This window comes from Pezoporus flaviventris, unplaced genomic scaffold, assembly GCF_033815535.1.
Source record: "Pezoporus flaviventris isolate CSIRO_AGI_PZ_B2104156 unplaced genomic scaffold, CSIRO_AGI_Pfla_v1 ptg000029l, whole genome shotgun sequence".
NCBI lineage: Eukaryota > Metazoa > Chordata > Aves > Psittaciformes > Psittacidae > Pezoporus > Pezoporus flaviventris.
The window spans coordinates 10,926,995-10,944,249 of record NW_026892577.1 but is presented as its reverse complement, the minus strand read 5'-3'; the positions used below and the strand labels follow the sequence as shown (position 1 = coordinate 10,944,249).

The following is a 17,255-nucleotide window of genomic DNA, read 5'->3' as shown; positions in this document are numbered from 1 at the left end:
AGCTGTTACAACAACTGGGTTCTGGACTCATTTTCTGATGGAAACAGGCTGGAAAAAAGACCTCAGACCAAACTTTAACCAGTTGTAAGATGAAACTCAGTAAGTTCGCTAACGGGGCTAAGTAGTATCTGCAAGACAAGATGCTGAAACAAGTAACAGATGCAAACTTGTTGACTGGTATCTGAGCAAACTGACTTTCAATAAGTGGAGAACACTGCTGGGACTATGGGCTCCACTGTGTTTATTATACAAAGGTAGGGCTTCATTCCTCTATCACGAATGACAGGCATCTGCTTCACCCATAAAAAGAGCTGCCAATTTTCAGTCTGGCATGTGGCCAGTGAGCTCAATCACACCTGAGATTTATGAAATGTACAACCCACACTTTTCCACTAGGTGCTGAACTGCTGACTTGCATATGACACACAGGAATACTATTCTGGTATGTTTTTATCCATCTGTCTCAGCTCCAGGAGGCTCACAGGTAACGTCAGACTGCCCTGAGGCTATATTCACTGTGTCTGTAGTTGGTTCAACAGGATACCCCAATTGTCCCTGATGCATTTATAACAAATGTATTACATGGTAACAGAGAGTATCTCTTTTCATACTGCTACTGCTTCCAGGTAAGCTCTCATGGGATCTGGGGCAAACCTTTAAGCTGTTTATTCGTGTGATGTTTGGATGTTGGATGAAGATTAATCTGAATGCTACTAAAGCAAGTAACCTCAAAGTTCCTGATATAGAGGCACTTTTGCAGGAGGAGTTACCTTCAAGTCACGTACCACTGAGTGAGAAGATTAGGCTGTGACCTGCTGGGCAGTCAGCTGTTGTAACTATGAACTCTGCTGCCTCCAGGGTCAATGGTCTATTGTCTCCGTAATTAGAAGAGATACACAGCTGATTTCAACATTGTTGCTGTCCTGTGCTAGCTTCTACCTTTAACTGACCAGTTGGGTATAGGTTGCAACAGGTATCTGATATTCTCAGGACCACAAAGAGCAGAAACTCAAGACAGGTACCAGCTGGAGTCCAGTATTACTCCAAATCAATTCTTTTGACCAGCAGAATCAAAACTTGTCCTGCCAGTTGACAGTGATCTACTTTGACAGACAGTATGATGGAGGCAAATGTCTGACCTCTAGACAATTTCTGTTGAGTCACCTGAGATCCTACATAAGAGTTTTTTAGTTCAGTATCAGGACACTCTGATGGTAAATGAGTCTCCACCTGAGGACAGGATTTGAGGTCCGCTGATCTAGTCTTTCATGTTAGAACAGATTCTACGAGTCAGCACTTGATCCAAAGAAGTTACTACGGTGACAAATGGTCAGAAATGAAGATAAAGACAATTACATATTTGGAAGTAAATAGAGTAATAAAGTTCTCCAATGAAAACTCTTTTGTTCTATTAAACATTATTGCAGGATATGAGATTGCTGACACAATAGCGCTGTTCCCATTTCTCAACTGATAACATATTTATGCAATGTATACATTCACATTTCCCTGACCCCACCTCCATGGGAACTACAAAATGTATTTTAGGGACTAGTACTTCAATATATGATTTCATTAGTAGAACTAAGGTTTTATAATGTAAAGACAAATAACATTCTGTAATAGTTCATAAATAACTGTTTAGCCATTAACACTTTAATAGGTAAACTTAAAAATGATGTATTTAAGTAAATGTTGTTCTTGTGTTTTATATTATTTGCAGAAACGTTTAATGTACTTACATTTTATAGACCAGATACTACGTTTCATTACTCGAGAAAAAAAGTTCTCATGTATCACATGTTGACTCATACTGTATATGAAAAGGGGTAGTTAAAATCAAGTGAAAACCTTGAATCTTCCAAAATTTAAAGTGTTTCACCTATAAAAAGATACTACTGCAATTCTTAAGGTAGGAAAGATTTCTGGGGAATAGTAATACAGATTATACAGCTGGAAAAAAACAACACAGAAAGTCTTTACATATATGAGACTTGCTTTACTTTTCAAATACACAAAAAATCTTCCAAGTTAAATTGAGTCTGAAAATTGTGACCCAGTTTAACCCAGTTTTGTTATTTGGGGTTTGGTTTGTGGTTGGCTTTTTAAAGGAAATGTTGCTGGGTTTCTGTCAACAGCTGGTAGACAGTTTGGTACCCCTCACAGAGCAGAGTAAAGGAATAGATAATGGGATAAGTAAAACACAGAGTTTATCTAGAGGTTGGAAAATTCTAACAGGCAATACAAACAGGCTTGGTTTTGGCTTCACCAACAGTATTCAGGAAGCCTTTTGGTGTACTGGGCAAAATATACATATTCTAGGAAGTGCACCAGTATAAGATCCATGGAGTCTAGAATTCTCCTTGGGGCCATTAAAGGGGAAAGAAACACTCTGGAACTTTCATTACCTAAAGATGGTCTGGTATGTGCTTGGTTGCCTGAGTGTCTGTTTCTAGAAACATGTTTATTGAGGTTCTGGAAACTCTTTGATAGCTACAGACCAGGGTGAGGGAGAGGGAAAGGTTCTGGGGAATTTTTTTCCTGTATAGGCTCTAATTACTTAATGATTTTATTAGATCCAAAATAGGCTGACCTGTCCATATGACTTGCCTTGCAGCGGTATGCTCTACAGCAATTTGTACAGGAACTGTGGGTAGCTTACTCAAAGATGAAAGTCACATCTCTACAGAGGAGTCCTGGCTGGCTGAGTATCTTTTTAGATCACAGAAAGTGATATGGCTGTAACCTCCTCAGAGCACATACAACTTTGTTTGAGAACCTGGCTGTGCATCAAAGCCTTTGTGGTGGCCTCAGGTCAACTTTAGGCTTTACAGAAACAGGTATACTGCTTGATGGGGTTGCCTTTTAAGTCAGTCCCAGTGTTCACAAAGTTACATTCATACCAGGTGTATTTTAGAGAGAGTTTGATGAAGAGGTGACAGTTACGGAACCTGTGATTAAAACTGGTGGGAGTCCACCAGTCACCAGGAAGTGAGTACATACCTCTGTGAAAGGCATGATAAACCTGCAGTTAAAGCAGAAGCATAGGCTGTCAGTAGAGCTAGAGGATGACTTTTACTCCTGGCTTTCCACAGATTTCCTTATAAGCCTGGATTAAATGACCATTTTCTCCTGAGATACTATGCAGATAATTCGCAGGGTATTGCAGAGCTACATTAATGTTCCCTAAACTGGCTGAGCCTCAGACAGAAGATACTATGTAGTAACCCTCTACACACAGCTCTGATCCTGAAAGATGGTAAAGACAAAATTCAGAGATCAGGCAAAAATGTGAATAAATCTCCCTCTCCCCCCCTCTGAGAATGTCTCTTTCCCCAGGTTGCTGGGGAGCAAATGTCCCCCAGTCTCAAAGAAGCTGTCAAACTGAAAGGGGCCAGAACAAGGAGAGGCATGTGTGGAGTCAGGAAGAGAGAGCCAGGAAAACTGCATGGAGAAAATGCAAAATACAAACAACTGAATGTGAAAAACACATAAAACATTTTAAATTAACAGAAAATAAGATCCAAAAAAAAACCCAATGAAGAACTTCTAGAACTGATAAAATCATCCAGTTGCAAAACACAACCAGAAGCTGAACCAAAATGATTTTATTAGATTGAAAAAGAATTAAGATTAGCTGTACGTTCTTTTTAACATGTATGTAAATATTAACAATCCCTCAGCTGCCTATTAATTCACATGTGCCATATTTACACTATTTATGATATTATACCCCATGCTGGGACATCCCATTACAGAGTCACGGTAGTGGCTCCATACTTAAGGTGAATTCTGCCACACATCCCCCCCTTTCCTGCTATTCTCTTGCAAGTAAGATTACTTTTGGGCAAGAATTTACCATTTGGTTTCAGCCCACAAGGATATCTCTTCGGGAACTGACAAACTGATTTAAGCAGCTGTGGATTAATTTACTGGGTTTTGTGTTTTATTAAAAGAGAACAAAAGGCTTTGAGAGTTTTCAGTGTTTTATGCAACAACAAGAACGTTTGGCTTAGAAACTGTCCACTTTTTCTTAGACTTTCCCCTTGCCTCCAATAAGGATCATATTTGATGGCAAATTTGACTGCAACCATTGGCAAGTGTATCTTTCCCAAGATGCATGTCTAACACAGCCTTTTAAAAATGCAGATGGACCTGGGGAGAGAGAAGGTGCCAGAGCAACAGAGCCCAAATCAACATTAGGTGAATATAAACAAAAATAACACTTAGGTATGAAACATGCTTCAACTAGGTTTCCAGATCCCCAAATGTCTAATAAGGAAACGTTAAGCAGCATTATCCCACTCTACAGATGGAAGAACTGAGATGGAAAAGCAGAATATGACAAAGACAAAAGATGTCTCAAAATCTGGAGTCATAATTCCTAATTTAATATTCCTCCTGTGAGGCCTCTTTGCTTATTATAAATAAACTATTTTCCCCTTAGATTTCAGTTGCAAAAGTAACTTTTCAACTCCGCAAAAAAAAAAAGGGCCAACCCTCATCCAAGGAAACACTGGAAAGCTTAATCAAGGTTTGTGAAGCACTCAAACTACAGGAAAACCCCCCAGGAGGAAGTTTGTATTTCCATATTCTGACCAGGGTTTGAAAGGCATGCAATACATACAGCCCGGGGGAAACAGCAAACAATACAAATAAAGTAAAATATTGAGCAGCTGCTCCTTAAGTGAATACTGTTCATCCCAAACACCAAACTTCATTTCTGCCTCAGGCTGCAGGGAGTAAAGGGAATCAGACTGAGGCTGAAATAAAAATGTACTTCAAAGTGTTAAATAGTAGCAAAGTTATAAAAAACTGAACTTGTTTCTTATAAAGGAAAATACCAGAGAGTCTTTACAGGCAGAACTGTAAGCCTCACTCATTATTGTATTAGAAATACAACTGGGTTGGATAGTAAAAGAGGTCTGTGATGGACCAGGTTAACTTTTGCAGAGATGAAACATCTTTCAAGCTATAAAAACTACCTGGATATCTCCAAACTCATACAAAGCCCCATCATTCTTAAAGGAGGAGGAGGGAAGAGGTTACATCAGTGCTACAAAGTAAGAAAGTTCAAAATACTACAGTAAGCAAAGATGGTGAGATCTGCCTAGAACTAAAAACCAGAGAAAGCCAACCTCATCCACACAAGCTTTTCTTTCCAGCACATGTTTACTGTTACCTACCTAAAAGTAAGCAATGCAAAGTTGATTGCGAGCTTACAGCACAGCCACACAAGCAACCTGTACAGTTTACAGGCTGCAGCGTGTCGATTCCTCTTGCAAACTGAGCAGATTCTAGTTACTTTTCAGTATCAGAAAGTGGGATACCTACAAGCGAAGAGAGCCTGTGTCCTGCTTAGAAAAATGAAAGAAAAAGCAGCACAGACACCAGGCATGGAATGACAGAGCCTCACTCTTCAACCATTACTTCTCTGGGAATTATGGGGAAGGAGAAAAGAAATGCCTGGAAAACACAGCGCAGAGAACAAGGAAGACAGAAAAGGAACCATGTTTATCAGAAGTAGCTGGATTTCCCTGCACTGTAAACAAAAATCCTATTTCATTACATTTCTTATTTCCTTTCCCAGAAATTGCCCCCTAATATCCCTCTTCTCCTCAGATTATTTTTTTTCCCTTTATAAAAAAACTAGTTTTACTAAGACTGCTATTGAGATGTGACAGGCGTTCATGCCAGCGTCTAATTTTAGAATGTACTTGAGAAATTTGTGATTTTCTCAAACCACTGAGAAAAAAAAAATAATAATCAAGTCAAGCTTCTTAGCAATTACAGCAGCCAAATATTTCAAATTAGGCTTTCTTGTTGCAAGTGAATAAACTGAAAAATACGGGTGGAAAAAAAAAGAAAAAAAGCCCATTGACAAAAATATACCAGCAAAAAGGAGCATTAGGGAATCAATGCAGTATTTGCTCTCTCTTCTTTTTTTTGCTGCTGAAAGCCACATGGCACACACAGTATTTTTAACTGAGGAGTCTCATTTCAAATATATGCCGAGGAATCTTATTTCAAACATATACTAAATAAGGAGGGGAGTATTAAAACAGGCAGTCCCTTACTCTAATTTTATCCATCTCCCTCCTCTTCTTTCCTCGATGCAGCACAAGTTTAAATCTGATACAGAACCCTGTGAGTGTCTCTCTTTTTTTTTGTAAACAGTGATCAACATTTTCCTAAATGACCCCCGAAAGGACCTACGTTGAAACTACTCATTAGTAACAGCCACGTTTGCAATATTAACCTGGATGCGGCTGTTTATTAAGATCTTTTAAGGGGTTTCGAATGAAGACACACTGCCGGTGTACAGGGAGCACAGAAGGGGTAATTTAAAACCCATGTTTTTCCTCCCCCTCACCGAAAACATGCCCAGCATTGTGCAGCTGTGCTGCCAGCTTCATCACTCCCTCCATCTCCACTCTTGCTAATTAAAAGGTTGATCACAGAACAATGCTCTTCTCATTAATTTCAGCTTTCTGATTGGGCAGGATTCCCGCTCGCTCCGCCTGATCTTTTCCACACTGCTGAAGTTAATGTGACAGGAGCCCGAAGATGGATTACCCGCTGCCATATTGCCCATCACCTCCAATCAGCAGCTATCTGGGTAAACTGATTGTTCTAATTTGCTCTCATTATTTTTACAATATCAGGAGAAAATAACGCACACAGCTCACTGTCAAAGCTGTGAAAATCAGCCATTAGTTAAACCCAGACACCGAGTGGCTTTATTAGAAGCACTGCAGTTTATTGATGCAGCTTTGGTAGGCTAAGATAATACCTGCCCTCTTCAAACATGCTTTTTGAGGTGTATTTATGTTCAAAGAAAATATTTACTAGGACACTTTTGGAGATGCTCGCAGTCTCAGCTGTTATCTTTATATGCTTGCTGACAATGAAGATTACGAACAATGGAGGCTTGACTTCCACATTAAGGAGGGCACAATATATGCAGCATTAACCACATGGCAGCCTGCACATCTCAGCTATTATTTTACAGTTTAAACAAAAACTATCTCAGTACTAATATGACAGGTAAGAATGTAAATACACCCCAAAACTGCAGAAAACACTGTACTACCATAAAGGCAAACATGGTACAGGTGAAATGATGTGAGCTGTGTGTACAAGGTCAACAATTTAGTTTTGGGTTTGGTTATTTTGCTAAGCAAAGGAGCCTGCATAGCCCAACCAGAAAACACAGGGACCGAAAGCTAGAGCTACAGATACGGGAAACTGCTCTGGGCGGCTGGGAACTATTTTTTCCCTACAAAAGGCATTGTGCTGCCACAACTTGGGAATGAGTCAGAGCAGAAATGTCACTCTATGCTGAAGCCTCACAGGATCCCATAGCTAAGAAAATAAAGTATTGTTAGTGATATGAAGTCAGGCATTTTTACACCACAGCAGTGGTAAGAACTACACTGAAAATCTTGGACCTCTGACAGTTTCTATGCTATATATAAAGGGACCTACATTATTTTGCCTGCTGCCTAGCTGCATCTTAGCAAAAGGAAATGCTAAATAGAGGGATTAACAGAAATATGATATCTTAAATCTTGCTAAATATAAACCTTAAACTGGTGTCTACGATGTTGTAACTTGGAATGTGCTCTAAGAGTGACAGGCAGAGCACAGCAGACTGATTTTACTTTTAAATAATACCTAAATTAGATTAGTTCTTTGTGTAGATCTGCATGAACCAGAGGGGACATTCATCATTGTGCCAAAAAAGTTAAATTCACTGGGGTACGCTCAAAGTGAATGGTTCTAGACCTACGTTTTATCTCTCAGACACATCATCAAGATGCTGTGCCAATATGCACGAAGCCTGCTAGGAGCTGCAAGAAAGACAACGGGAAAGTAACTGGATACCAAAAGAGGTTTAAATTTCCCCTTTGTAGGTTACAAATTGTTTGGGACAGGATCCGAGGCTTCTCTGTCTTGTAAGCACAGAGCATCCCTTTCAATACGTGAGCTTCTTTTTTAATATTTAAACAGCTTAAATATAAGGAAGGGTATTCTCCCCGTTCCCCTCCAAACCAGATGTAATTCTAGTTCTCCCTCCCCCTCCTGCTGTCATTTAGAATGCTACAATTTCCATTACTGCTTTTTAAATATTTTTAAGTCCTCATCAGCCAGAGCCTTGTATTTGGGGGCTGATGGTTCCTCCCTCCTAGACAAGCCACCTCCCAGCTTTGTTTGGTATCTCTTTTGACCCTTCCTAATGGTTTTCTCTTGGAGGGGCGTGCCATGCTTTTCTCCTTAAAATTCCTGCACTGAAAGACTGCACCACACCACACTCCACAAAACGTGCTGATGGCACAAATTACAAGCCCCCAGCCGAACACTCCAGCCCCCACCATTCGGGCAGATTTATGTGGGCTCTTGCCGACGTTATTACAAGTCAGAGTTTATTGGGAAATTGTTACATTATGCGGAGTGTCTAACAAATTGCTTATGCTGCTATAATTGGATTACAACAGCCGCTTGCTCCCACCGGTAAGATTAGGCAAGTAGGACTCCTGCCGATCTCTGAACGTTAGCAGTAATTTTATTTGCCTTGCCTCTCTCTTTCCTAACAACATGCCTCTTTCCCTGCCAGCTGTCTGCTGAAAAGGCACAGGCTTGTTCCTTGGCCCTAACAATGCAATTACAGCCCTGCAGATCGCACTGTTTGTGCATTAAGTACAGAGCCAAAACGAGGCGAATTGATCGTTTGACTTTTGGAGGAGCCATGTGATCTCTGCATGCGGGTGATCCGGCATGCATCGCTGGGCAATGGTGCAGCACACGCCTGGCGATGAACTCGCTCCACGCTGTTTCCCCTCCCCTGGCCGCTCCTAACAGCAAAGATGCTGGAGCATACCCCATGTTAACCCCCACTGGTCTACAAACATAGGCTCGTTTTTAGCAGCTTTCTTGCTAGGCTAAACTCAGAATTTACTGCAGCTTCTGAAATGTGAGCACTTGGCTACACCAATGGCATCCCCACTGTGGGCTACACTATCAAATAATTATTCCCGTGTTTCACACCACAAGCTTTAGCATAAGAACTGGACGCATTTTTCAAGCCACTTTTTCAATTCTTGCATTTGAAAAATACTGAAAACAGATCTAGTTAATGTCACGTTAATGGTATTTATATTCTCCACCATCTGAGGGTGCTGCCACTGCAGGAGACTGCTGAAGAAGCGATGCTTCTCTTCACATTCACCACCATTTACCACTAAAGCCACCAATGATTTGTATTCCAAACTGTTTCACATTTCCAGCTCAAAAGAGCCCAAAGTACAAGTACAAGTCCAGTTTGTTTCAGAACTTACCCAGGTGAACACTCCCTATGAGCTTAATGTAACAGGACTTGAATGAAGATCTCAAGGCTGTAATTTTTTTATGCAGAGTATCAATCACCAAACCAGCAAACACTTGAGGCGGAACTACAGCATGTGACACTACACAGAACAGAGGTGCAGGGGAATTTTGATTAAGGATGCGAGGTTAAGTTCTAAATTTTATAAGATTTCTGCAACATCTTTACTGTCTATATGTGGAGAGGATTCTGGGATGATTCAGCATGGAAGGGACCTCAGGAGTTCTCCAACCCAACCTCCTGACCAATGCAGGCTGCATTATGAATCAGACCTGGTAGCTCAGGGTTTCATCTAAACTGGTCTGGAAAACCTCCAAGGACTGAGGCTGCAGAGCCTCCACAAGCAACCTGTTCCAGTTGACTGTAATCACCACAAGAAAGTTTTTCCTTAGAACCAGTCACACCTGAGGAATTTCCAGGATCTGTGCAGGAACCCTGCCAATATTTACTGAACTCAACTTCAGAGGTGAAACAATCTGCTTTCTCGTGATTTCAAACCCAGGGCTCCAAAAAGTAGAAACATCTCCATTGAGATGACTGAACTCTGCAAATGATTCTTCGTAGCAACATTCTGCATATCACCTGACTGACCATCCTTACTGCAGAGCTTTGAGACCTGATCTCCAGAATACACTCAGAGACCGCCAGTTACAGAGCAATTTATGAGTTAACTATAAGTATTATAGTTATGAGTTAACTATAAGTAATTATATTACTATTTCTTTAATTTTGCATTTAAAAAAAACAAGGTTTTTACTTTTTTTTTTTTAATTCACGGCTTCACTGACATGCAAAATCATTTTGGGTGTTAAGAGAAGCATAAACGACAACCACTGCACAGCATTCGTGTAACTGAAAACTAAAGAAGCCTGTTTACATGTAGTTTAACACGCAAAAGAAACTCTGAACAGCTGAAATGCCTTATAAATAGCTCAGACCCAGAGGAAGTGCAAACGTCTGCATTGTGAATTGTAGATCTTAATTACAGACAATGGCTGGTACAGCAAGTAGCACGGAAAAAAAAAAGTGAAACAGTTGCACTGTTCATGGTTGGCAATAATTCTTCAGGAAAATATTTACTATCAATCAGTTATGAGAAAAGGGACTCTGCGCTCATAAAACAGCACGTTGCTTCTCATACCAGGACCATTTTGCTTCAGCATAATCTGAATTTAAACAGCTTGTTTCCTGCGGATATAATTTTGGAAATAAATAAAACAAGTCTATCAAAATCTGGAGAATGTGTATGGTGGGGTGGGGGGAGCAGGAATATCACATTTCTTTCTCAGTCATTTGCAAAGAGGTTATTAGACCAAGGGGAAGCAAAAGCATAAAGATTGTCTTGACCTAAAAAAATATATACATAAAATATGAGAAACTTGCAGTTAAGATAAAAGTAGACATATTACTAAGAAAGATCATCGTTAGGTTGAAGCCTTTAGACACACCTCCAATGCCATTTTCTACTTGTGCTGTCTAAATACTGAGAATTAGTCATAGTTTGAAAGCACCTTTTGAACATTAAGCAATCCCAACAATGTCCCTGAAATACCCATCATTCACACAACCCTCTTTTATGCAGAGTGATTACCTACAAGAGAAGGGTAAAATGACATGCTTAAACCTCTAGCAGCCAATGGCTGAGGCAGCACCTATATGGTTTGCAACAGTCTCAGACATGTTGCCCCAGAGAAAGGTATATATCCAAGCCACAGGAGGGGATGCTGCTACCGAGGGATCTGGAGCTGGAAGCATGGCCATTGACAGCCCTCTGCATCACTACACAGAAGCTTAATACTAAAAATTAAGCTATGGAATAACATATTTCCTAATCAGAACAGTGGAAGGAGTATCAGGAAACAAAATGTAGCTAGTCAAATAATATTTGTTCATAATTAAAATGCTCTAACTTCAATCTCAAGGACTGTAAAGGCTTCAAAAGCACTGGAAAACTGCATTATCTGAAGATATACTGACTCTGGTTTATCACAGCAGAACTCAGTTGGTTGCATTGTTCATGCAAAGTAAACACACGGACACTCTCACGGAAGAGGAGCCATCAATCTATGACATAAAGGGACTTGAGAGTACAGGAGGGACACTCATCAGATCAATTTGTCCTACTGCCAACTGGAACATGCGGCCTGGAACCCTAAATGTTTGTTTATTAAAGAGTACTCATGGTTTGTCCTTTTAATTCACTGAAGGATTCTGAGCTCAATGTTATTATTGTACACACTACTTTTTAGTCTAAAAATTAGAAAGTAGCAATGCAGAAAGAACTGACAAAGGAAGGTCGATTTCAATTACCTGCTAGTTCCACCGCTCCTTGCTTGAGCTGAATCATCCTTGAATGTAAAATGCGTAGCTACAGCTAAATAATTCTATGCATCCTTGAAAGAAACTTTCTCATGGCATTCTTGAAGAACCAAGTCCTGTTCTGTGTTTCCAGAATTAAGCAGAACACAGCCCTGTCCTCCTGTATGCTGCACCAGCTTGCTGAGCAGGCAGGACATCACTACATGCTTAAGCAGGACTTCCCATCCAAAGGTCAAAAAAGCATCACCTAGTTAAATTTCACAACATTTCTGCATGGAGAGTATTACTCAGTTCCCTTTTTGAAGGGTAGCAAGAAAAGCCACCAAGGCCACAGAGAATAAAATCACAGTGCTAAAATCAAAGGGTAGAAAATGGTTCTAGATTCCTACTTCAATACTGTAACCACTGCAGCATGTACATTTAAAACTCTGATGAACAACACTCAAAGATTCCCTAGAAGGTACAACATGCCTTAAAGACTCTGCTTTAAAAACCCTTGGTTTGCCAAGACCTTAAGAAGCAGGACCAGTTATCACATGTGCAAGGGGTGGCCTGAAACAGAAATCTAATTTTTCAAGGATGGTGTGTGTGACTCTATTTATCTTTACCTAAATGAAACTGGAGGAAGAAAGAGGCAGAGAACCCCTCCCAGCTGCTGCCGAGTTCAGAACTTAGAAACGTGGGAATGCTGCATGCCATTTAGAAGGTGTTTCTGTGCTGTCTCTGGCAAGTATGCCATAGGGTGCCTATCTCTGGCACAGGTAGGAAAGAATTCAATGTGTAAAATGAAACTGAGAACATTTCTTTATATAGCAGATACAGATGAACTGGAACTGACTGCAGGAGCTAATAAACAGTAAAGACCTACCTAATGAATGCAGGAAATGGGTATTGACTTTAGAACTCTGTGAGATCAGCTGTACACCAGTCTCTCGCTGGGAAACAAAAGAGCACTTTGAATTGAAAGGGTATTTCCATGATCCTGGAAAATGCAAAATTTAACAGACTCCGAGCAAACAGCAAAACTCTAACATAATGCAGCCCACATTATCAAAGTGTGAAAAGGCAAGACCTCTGTTTGAAAACAGTAACACATATAATCCATCCAAGCAAAGACACAGCTAAGGAGACTGGAGACACACCACAGCATCCCTCACCACACAGCAAATAGAAAGTGTGAAGGTCACCACAGAAAGCAAGTAGTCCTGGGTGCAGAACAGAAGAGAAACTTGTTTGCACACAGGAGCATCACAAGAATCCTAGTGACATACCAGATGCCAGGGGATTTTTAACTGTGCCCCTCTCTAATTGAGGATGAAGCACACACCAATACCATTATCTGGCCTGAAGATACTGGCTTACAAAATATGGAACAAACAATAGGAACAGATGCTCATTTGGCCAGATTTCAATAAGCCTCATTAAAATCAAACACCCTGTCCTTGGAGCTCAGGTTCATGCTGCATTTCTACCTTATTTAAGCACCTAACACCAATTCCTGAGAAAGCTGTCCACTGGTGGTTGCACACCAGTAGTAGCACAAAAAGAAATCAATCTCTTGGAGACATTTTTTGGTTTCTGTAAGAGACAAACAGCAGCAGTTGGCAAAAAAGAGGCCAAAAGATTAACAGAAAAACTCCTGAGGATGGAAGAGAAATTGATGTTACAGATCACACAGGTGACATCTGTGCATTATAATATATAATTTTTAATTTAAGATCCCACTTCTTCAGTTGAAATGTGCATACTTTAAACTATTCCTACTGTTCCTTATTTGCTTCTATCCAAATATGCACAGGTGCCATTGATGGAGTTTCAGAGGACAAATACCAGAAAAGCAGGGCTAGGGACAATATAAAAAGATTTATCAGAACACGATATTCTAGTTTTGTTTTTAAATGTTTTAATAAAACTAGATAATGCACAAGTTTGCAAAGGCACTGTACACCTGCCGGCACAGGCAATCATATAGATATATCATACAGAAACGGTATCGTAGAGAATGGTATCTATAATCATATAGATGGTATCATACAAAAAAAACAGGCAAAGTTTTCTAACAAACACAGACTTCCTTGAGTGATCAAAAAGACAGTAACTTTCTGTACTTGAAAATGCATATCTGCTTATTGTAAACTTCTTTTCCCTCCATTTTAGAAAGAATGCCAGTTGTTAGGCTGGTAATTTACATCTGGGTGTCCTGTACAGAAACACTCGTTCATAAGAGAGCTTGATGGATGGACAGTGCTTCAGCCTGAAAAAAAGATATCTCAATATTGATGTGCGTGGCCTCAAGGGAAACTGCATTTCATTCTTTGAACAAACTTTAGAGACATGAAGCACACAATCAGTAAATGACATTAACACAGCCATAACAGAGTACAGTTTTCTTTTTTGCAAGTAGGTGCAGAATTAGAAATTCTGTTTTCAGGAAAACCATTGTCTCCTGCAGACTGACTGACATATCTGTCACACATGTGATAATGCTGACTGCGGCTCCCAGTCAGGGCTGATGCCGCACTGCGGGATCATGTAAGGTGTATCATCAGTTCCAAAGTAAACCTTTTTTGTCTTTTACTGCCAGTTAAAAATATAAAAAAAAAATAAAATAAAATTAAAACCCTACAACACTTTTGGAAAAGTGCTGCAGATAAAGAAGCCCTCAGTTATCCTTCCCAGTGTTCACTCTCTTGACAAAACATGTTAAAGTCCAAGGCTGTAAGACACATCAATCATGGAGGATAAAACTCACCATGTGCATAAGGCTAAGAGAAGGCCTCTGAACTCCTTAAATCCCATTTAAGCCCTTCACCTAGGGAACATTTAACAGTTGTGCCATTTGCCTGTGCCATTACTGAGCCATCTGCATTTAGCTAACTGGATTTATAAATGCTTCAACACTTTGGAATTCGAAAGACAAGCTTTCTTAGAACCTTTCATTTTGGTTTGTAGCTGGGAATGCAAAGGAAAAGAGTACAATATCGAGGCGTGCTAGTACCAGAGGAATTATATCCCCAGAAAAGTCCATATGCTTTTTCATACATACATATGTACGTGTGTGTGCATATATGCATGCATACATGTGTGTATATATGTTTTTTCATATATATACATGATGGCAGATTGTCCTACAGTATATATATAGATACATATTGTTCTACAGCATACAGATACAATACTTGAAAATATATACTTTTTAATCTCCAGGTTGATGGTTCAGATTCATCCTTAGTAACATGAAGCAAATCTTGCTGTTCCTGCCTTGAGTCCTACCCATACCTTTTACCATGATCCCATCAAAAGCATTATTTTAAGAGAGTTTATTATTTAGGGCATTAGGATATTAAAGATATGTCAATTCATTTAGAAGAGGCATCACTTACATTAAGTGTAGCTCTTGCACATTTTAGTTCCTTTATAAGATGATCAGGTCAATCAAGATGCTATAAAGCAGATGGAGTCGAATGGGTTTACTATAGTTAGCTTGCTGTGAGCTGCTTCATGGCATCAGAATGATGCTGTATGACAATATAATTCAGTCAGAGCTGCTCTGATGCCTTGTTTAAAGAATTTCACCTACTTTGTACCATAAAGCACCTTAGAAAGCAGTGTGCAATAGCAGTCAACTTAAGAATGGAGGTGTTGGTATTAAATATTAGCCCTCTGTACCAAGATCCGTAGCTTCTCTCAAAAGTGCTTCTCCAGTGGAAGGTAACCTGGCATGTCAAGCACAGTTTATGAGCGCTAAACCACTTGCAAGCACCATGACAAACTTTTATGATAGCCAATTCCCTGACAGGAATCAAAGTAATGGGACATCCAAATTTTACCAGCAAAATCCCAGCAAAGATTTAGCTGGGAAATTATCTTAAAGGTCAATACAAAAGTGGCCCCTGAAGGGACAAAGCACCTTTAACAACCATTCAAAGTATGAAAAAAAGGACTTCAAGAAGATCAAGGAATAAATAACTGAAAGAGAAAACAGGCTTTTGAGTGGTCAGGTTTGTGGTGACAGAGGAGCAACAAAATGCCAGCTGGTTTAGGTAACAGATGGCTGCGTGCACTGATCTGTCCTGCATGCCCATTCTGAACTTCCTTTCAGTGAAAATACGAAGCTTACACAAGGATAAACACATCCTTCACACAGCCTTTCTATACATATTGCATCACACTTCAAATGTTTTCCATTCACAAACAGCCCTGCATGTATGTTGTTTTACTCTACTTACGCTGACTTTTAAGAAAAGAGGGTTGCTAATGGCACCTCATCTTTTCCAACTACATCTACTACAATTCTCAAGGAATGACTTTTCTCTCATGGGCTAATGTATACTTTTCTTACCATTCCGATTGCTATATCTCCCTCCTCCCTTTCCCTTAAACACAGCATTCACGGTATTTTAATTGAAAGGTCTTTCTTTTTGCACCTCTCCTCCAGTAGCTAAGAAATCTTCATGATATGAAGAGCTCTCATGCAGTATTTTTAGCATCTATCTGGACATTTATTATTTGAAGATGCCACAGCTAATTACATGGCAGGCATAGGCCATCCCCCTGGAAAAGCCTATTACTTGTATAGCAGAATGAACCCTTCAATCCTAGGTAGCTCAAGACTCAAGTAATCATTTCCAATAGAGAAAATCAGCAAGTCTGAAATCTCTACACAGGACAGAAAAGCGTACCCAAAATACCAGCTTTCTGTTTAAATATGTTTTTTCAACTCTGATTTTTAACAAGAACTTTCCTTTCATTAACAGTGAACAATCTGAAAAAAACCCTCAAAACCAAAGCTAGTCTCTTACTTACTTTGGCCACACAATTTTCAGTCTTCATAGCAGTGCTTCCTAGACATACAGTTTCCTGGTTTAAGCACAGTCTGGCACAGCTGTTGTAGGTCTGCAGAAAGATTAAAATGGTTACGAACAGAAGAACACAATTTTCTTTCAGGCACCACATTTTTGGCACAGGAACCCACAACAACTCTACTACATTTCCTTTTTCCTAAGGTGTAAATGTTTCGAACCACAATAAACTAGCTTACAGCAAAAGCCTATGTTCAGGGCATGCATGTCCTCTGAGAAGCTATGCAGAATTTTATAGTTCTGAGATACAAAGATTTTTATTCTTTTTCCCTTTGAAAAAGGGGAAAAAAAAGAAAAGAAAAAAAAAAAAGAATACCTGATACAAGTTGCTTGGTCTTTCACAAAATGCTGCATAACTGAACAACCAAAGCAAGGTGATTTCTACACACCAGTTGTCACAGCAGTACGAAGGTTGTAATCGCTTCTCATCTCACTTCTTGTACTTAATCTTTCCAATTTTGGAAAGCTTCTTCTTTTAACTTTACCTCATACACTGTCCTGCCCAGGAGACTTTGGAGTCTCTGCAGAACGGTACTCTTAGGTCTCTCACTTTTTTAAGGGCACAATATGTACAATACTTATGAGCTATGTTAAAATTATACTTTGGGTGATTTGGCTATTTTAACTAAGATGCCTGAAGAACTCAGGAACTTCTAATGGAGGCCTCCTCTCCCCCCAGTTCCAACACC

The 17,255-nt window shown here is 39.8% G+C and overlaps 1 protein-coding gene and 1 long non-coding RNA gene across 13 annotated transcripts in view; both read right to left on the bottom strand.

Moving 5' to 3' along the window:
- BTRC (beta-transducin repeat containing E3 ubiquitin protein ligase) overlaps positions 1–17,255 on the bottom strand; it is a 116,964-nt gene that overhangs the window by 37,705 nt on the left and 62,004 nt on the right. For all 12 annotated transcript variants that reach the window (XM_061458917.1, XM_061458921.1, XM_061458922.1 and 9 more), the window contains one exon: positions 16,511–16,600. In XM_061458917.1, coding sequence (XP_061314901.1) covers positions 16,511–16,600 — 90 coding nt within the window. The remainder of the gene's footprint in view (positions 1–16,510; positions 16,601–17,255) is intronic.
- Positions 3,925–5,428, bottom strand: LOC133272160 (uncharacterized). The gene is made up of 2 exons (XR_009744360.1): positions 5,306–5,428; positions 3,925–4,155 (listed from the first exon to the last, which is right to left on the bottom strand). It is a non-coding gene; the product is annotated as an uncharacterized LOC133272160 (long non-coding RNA).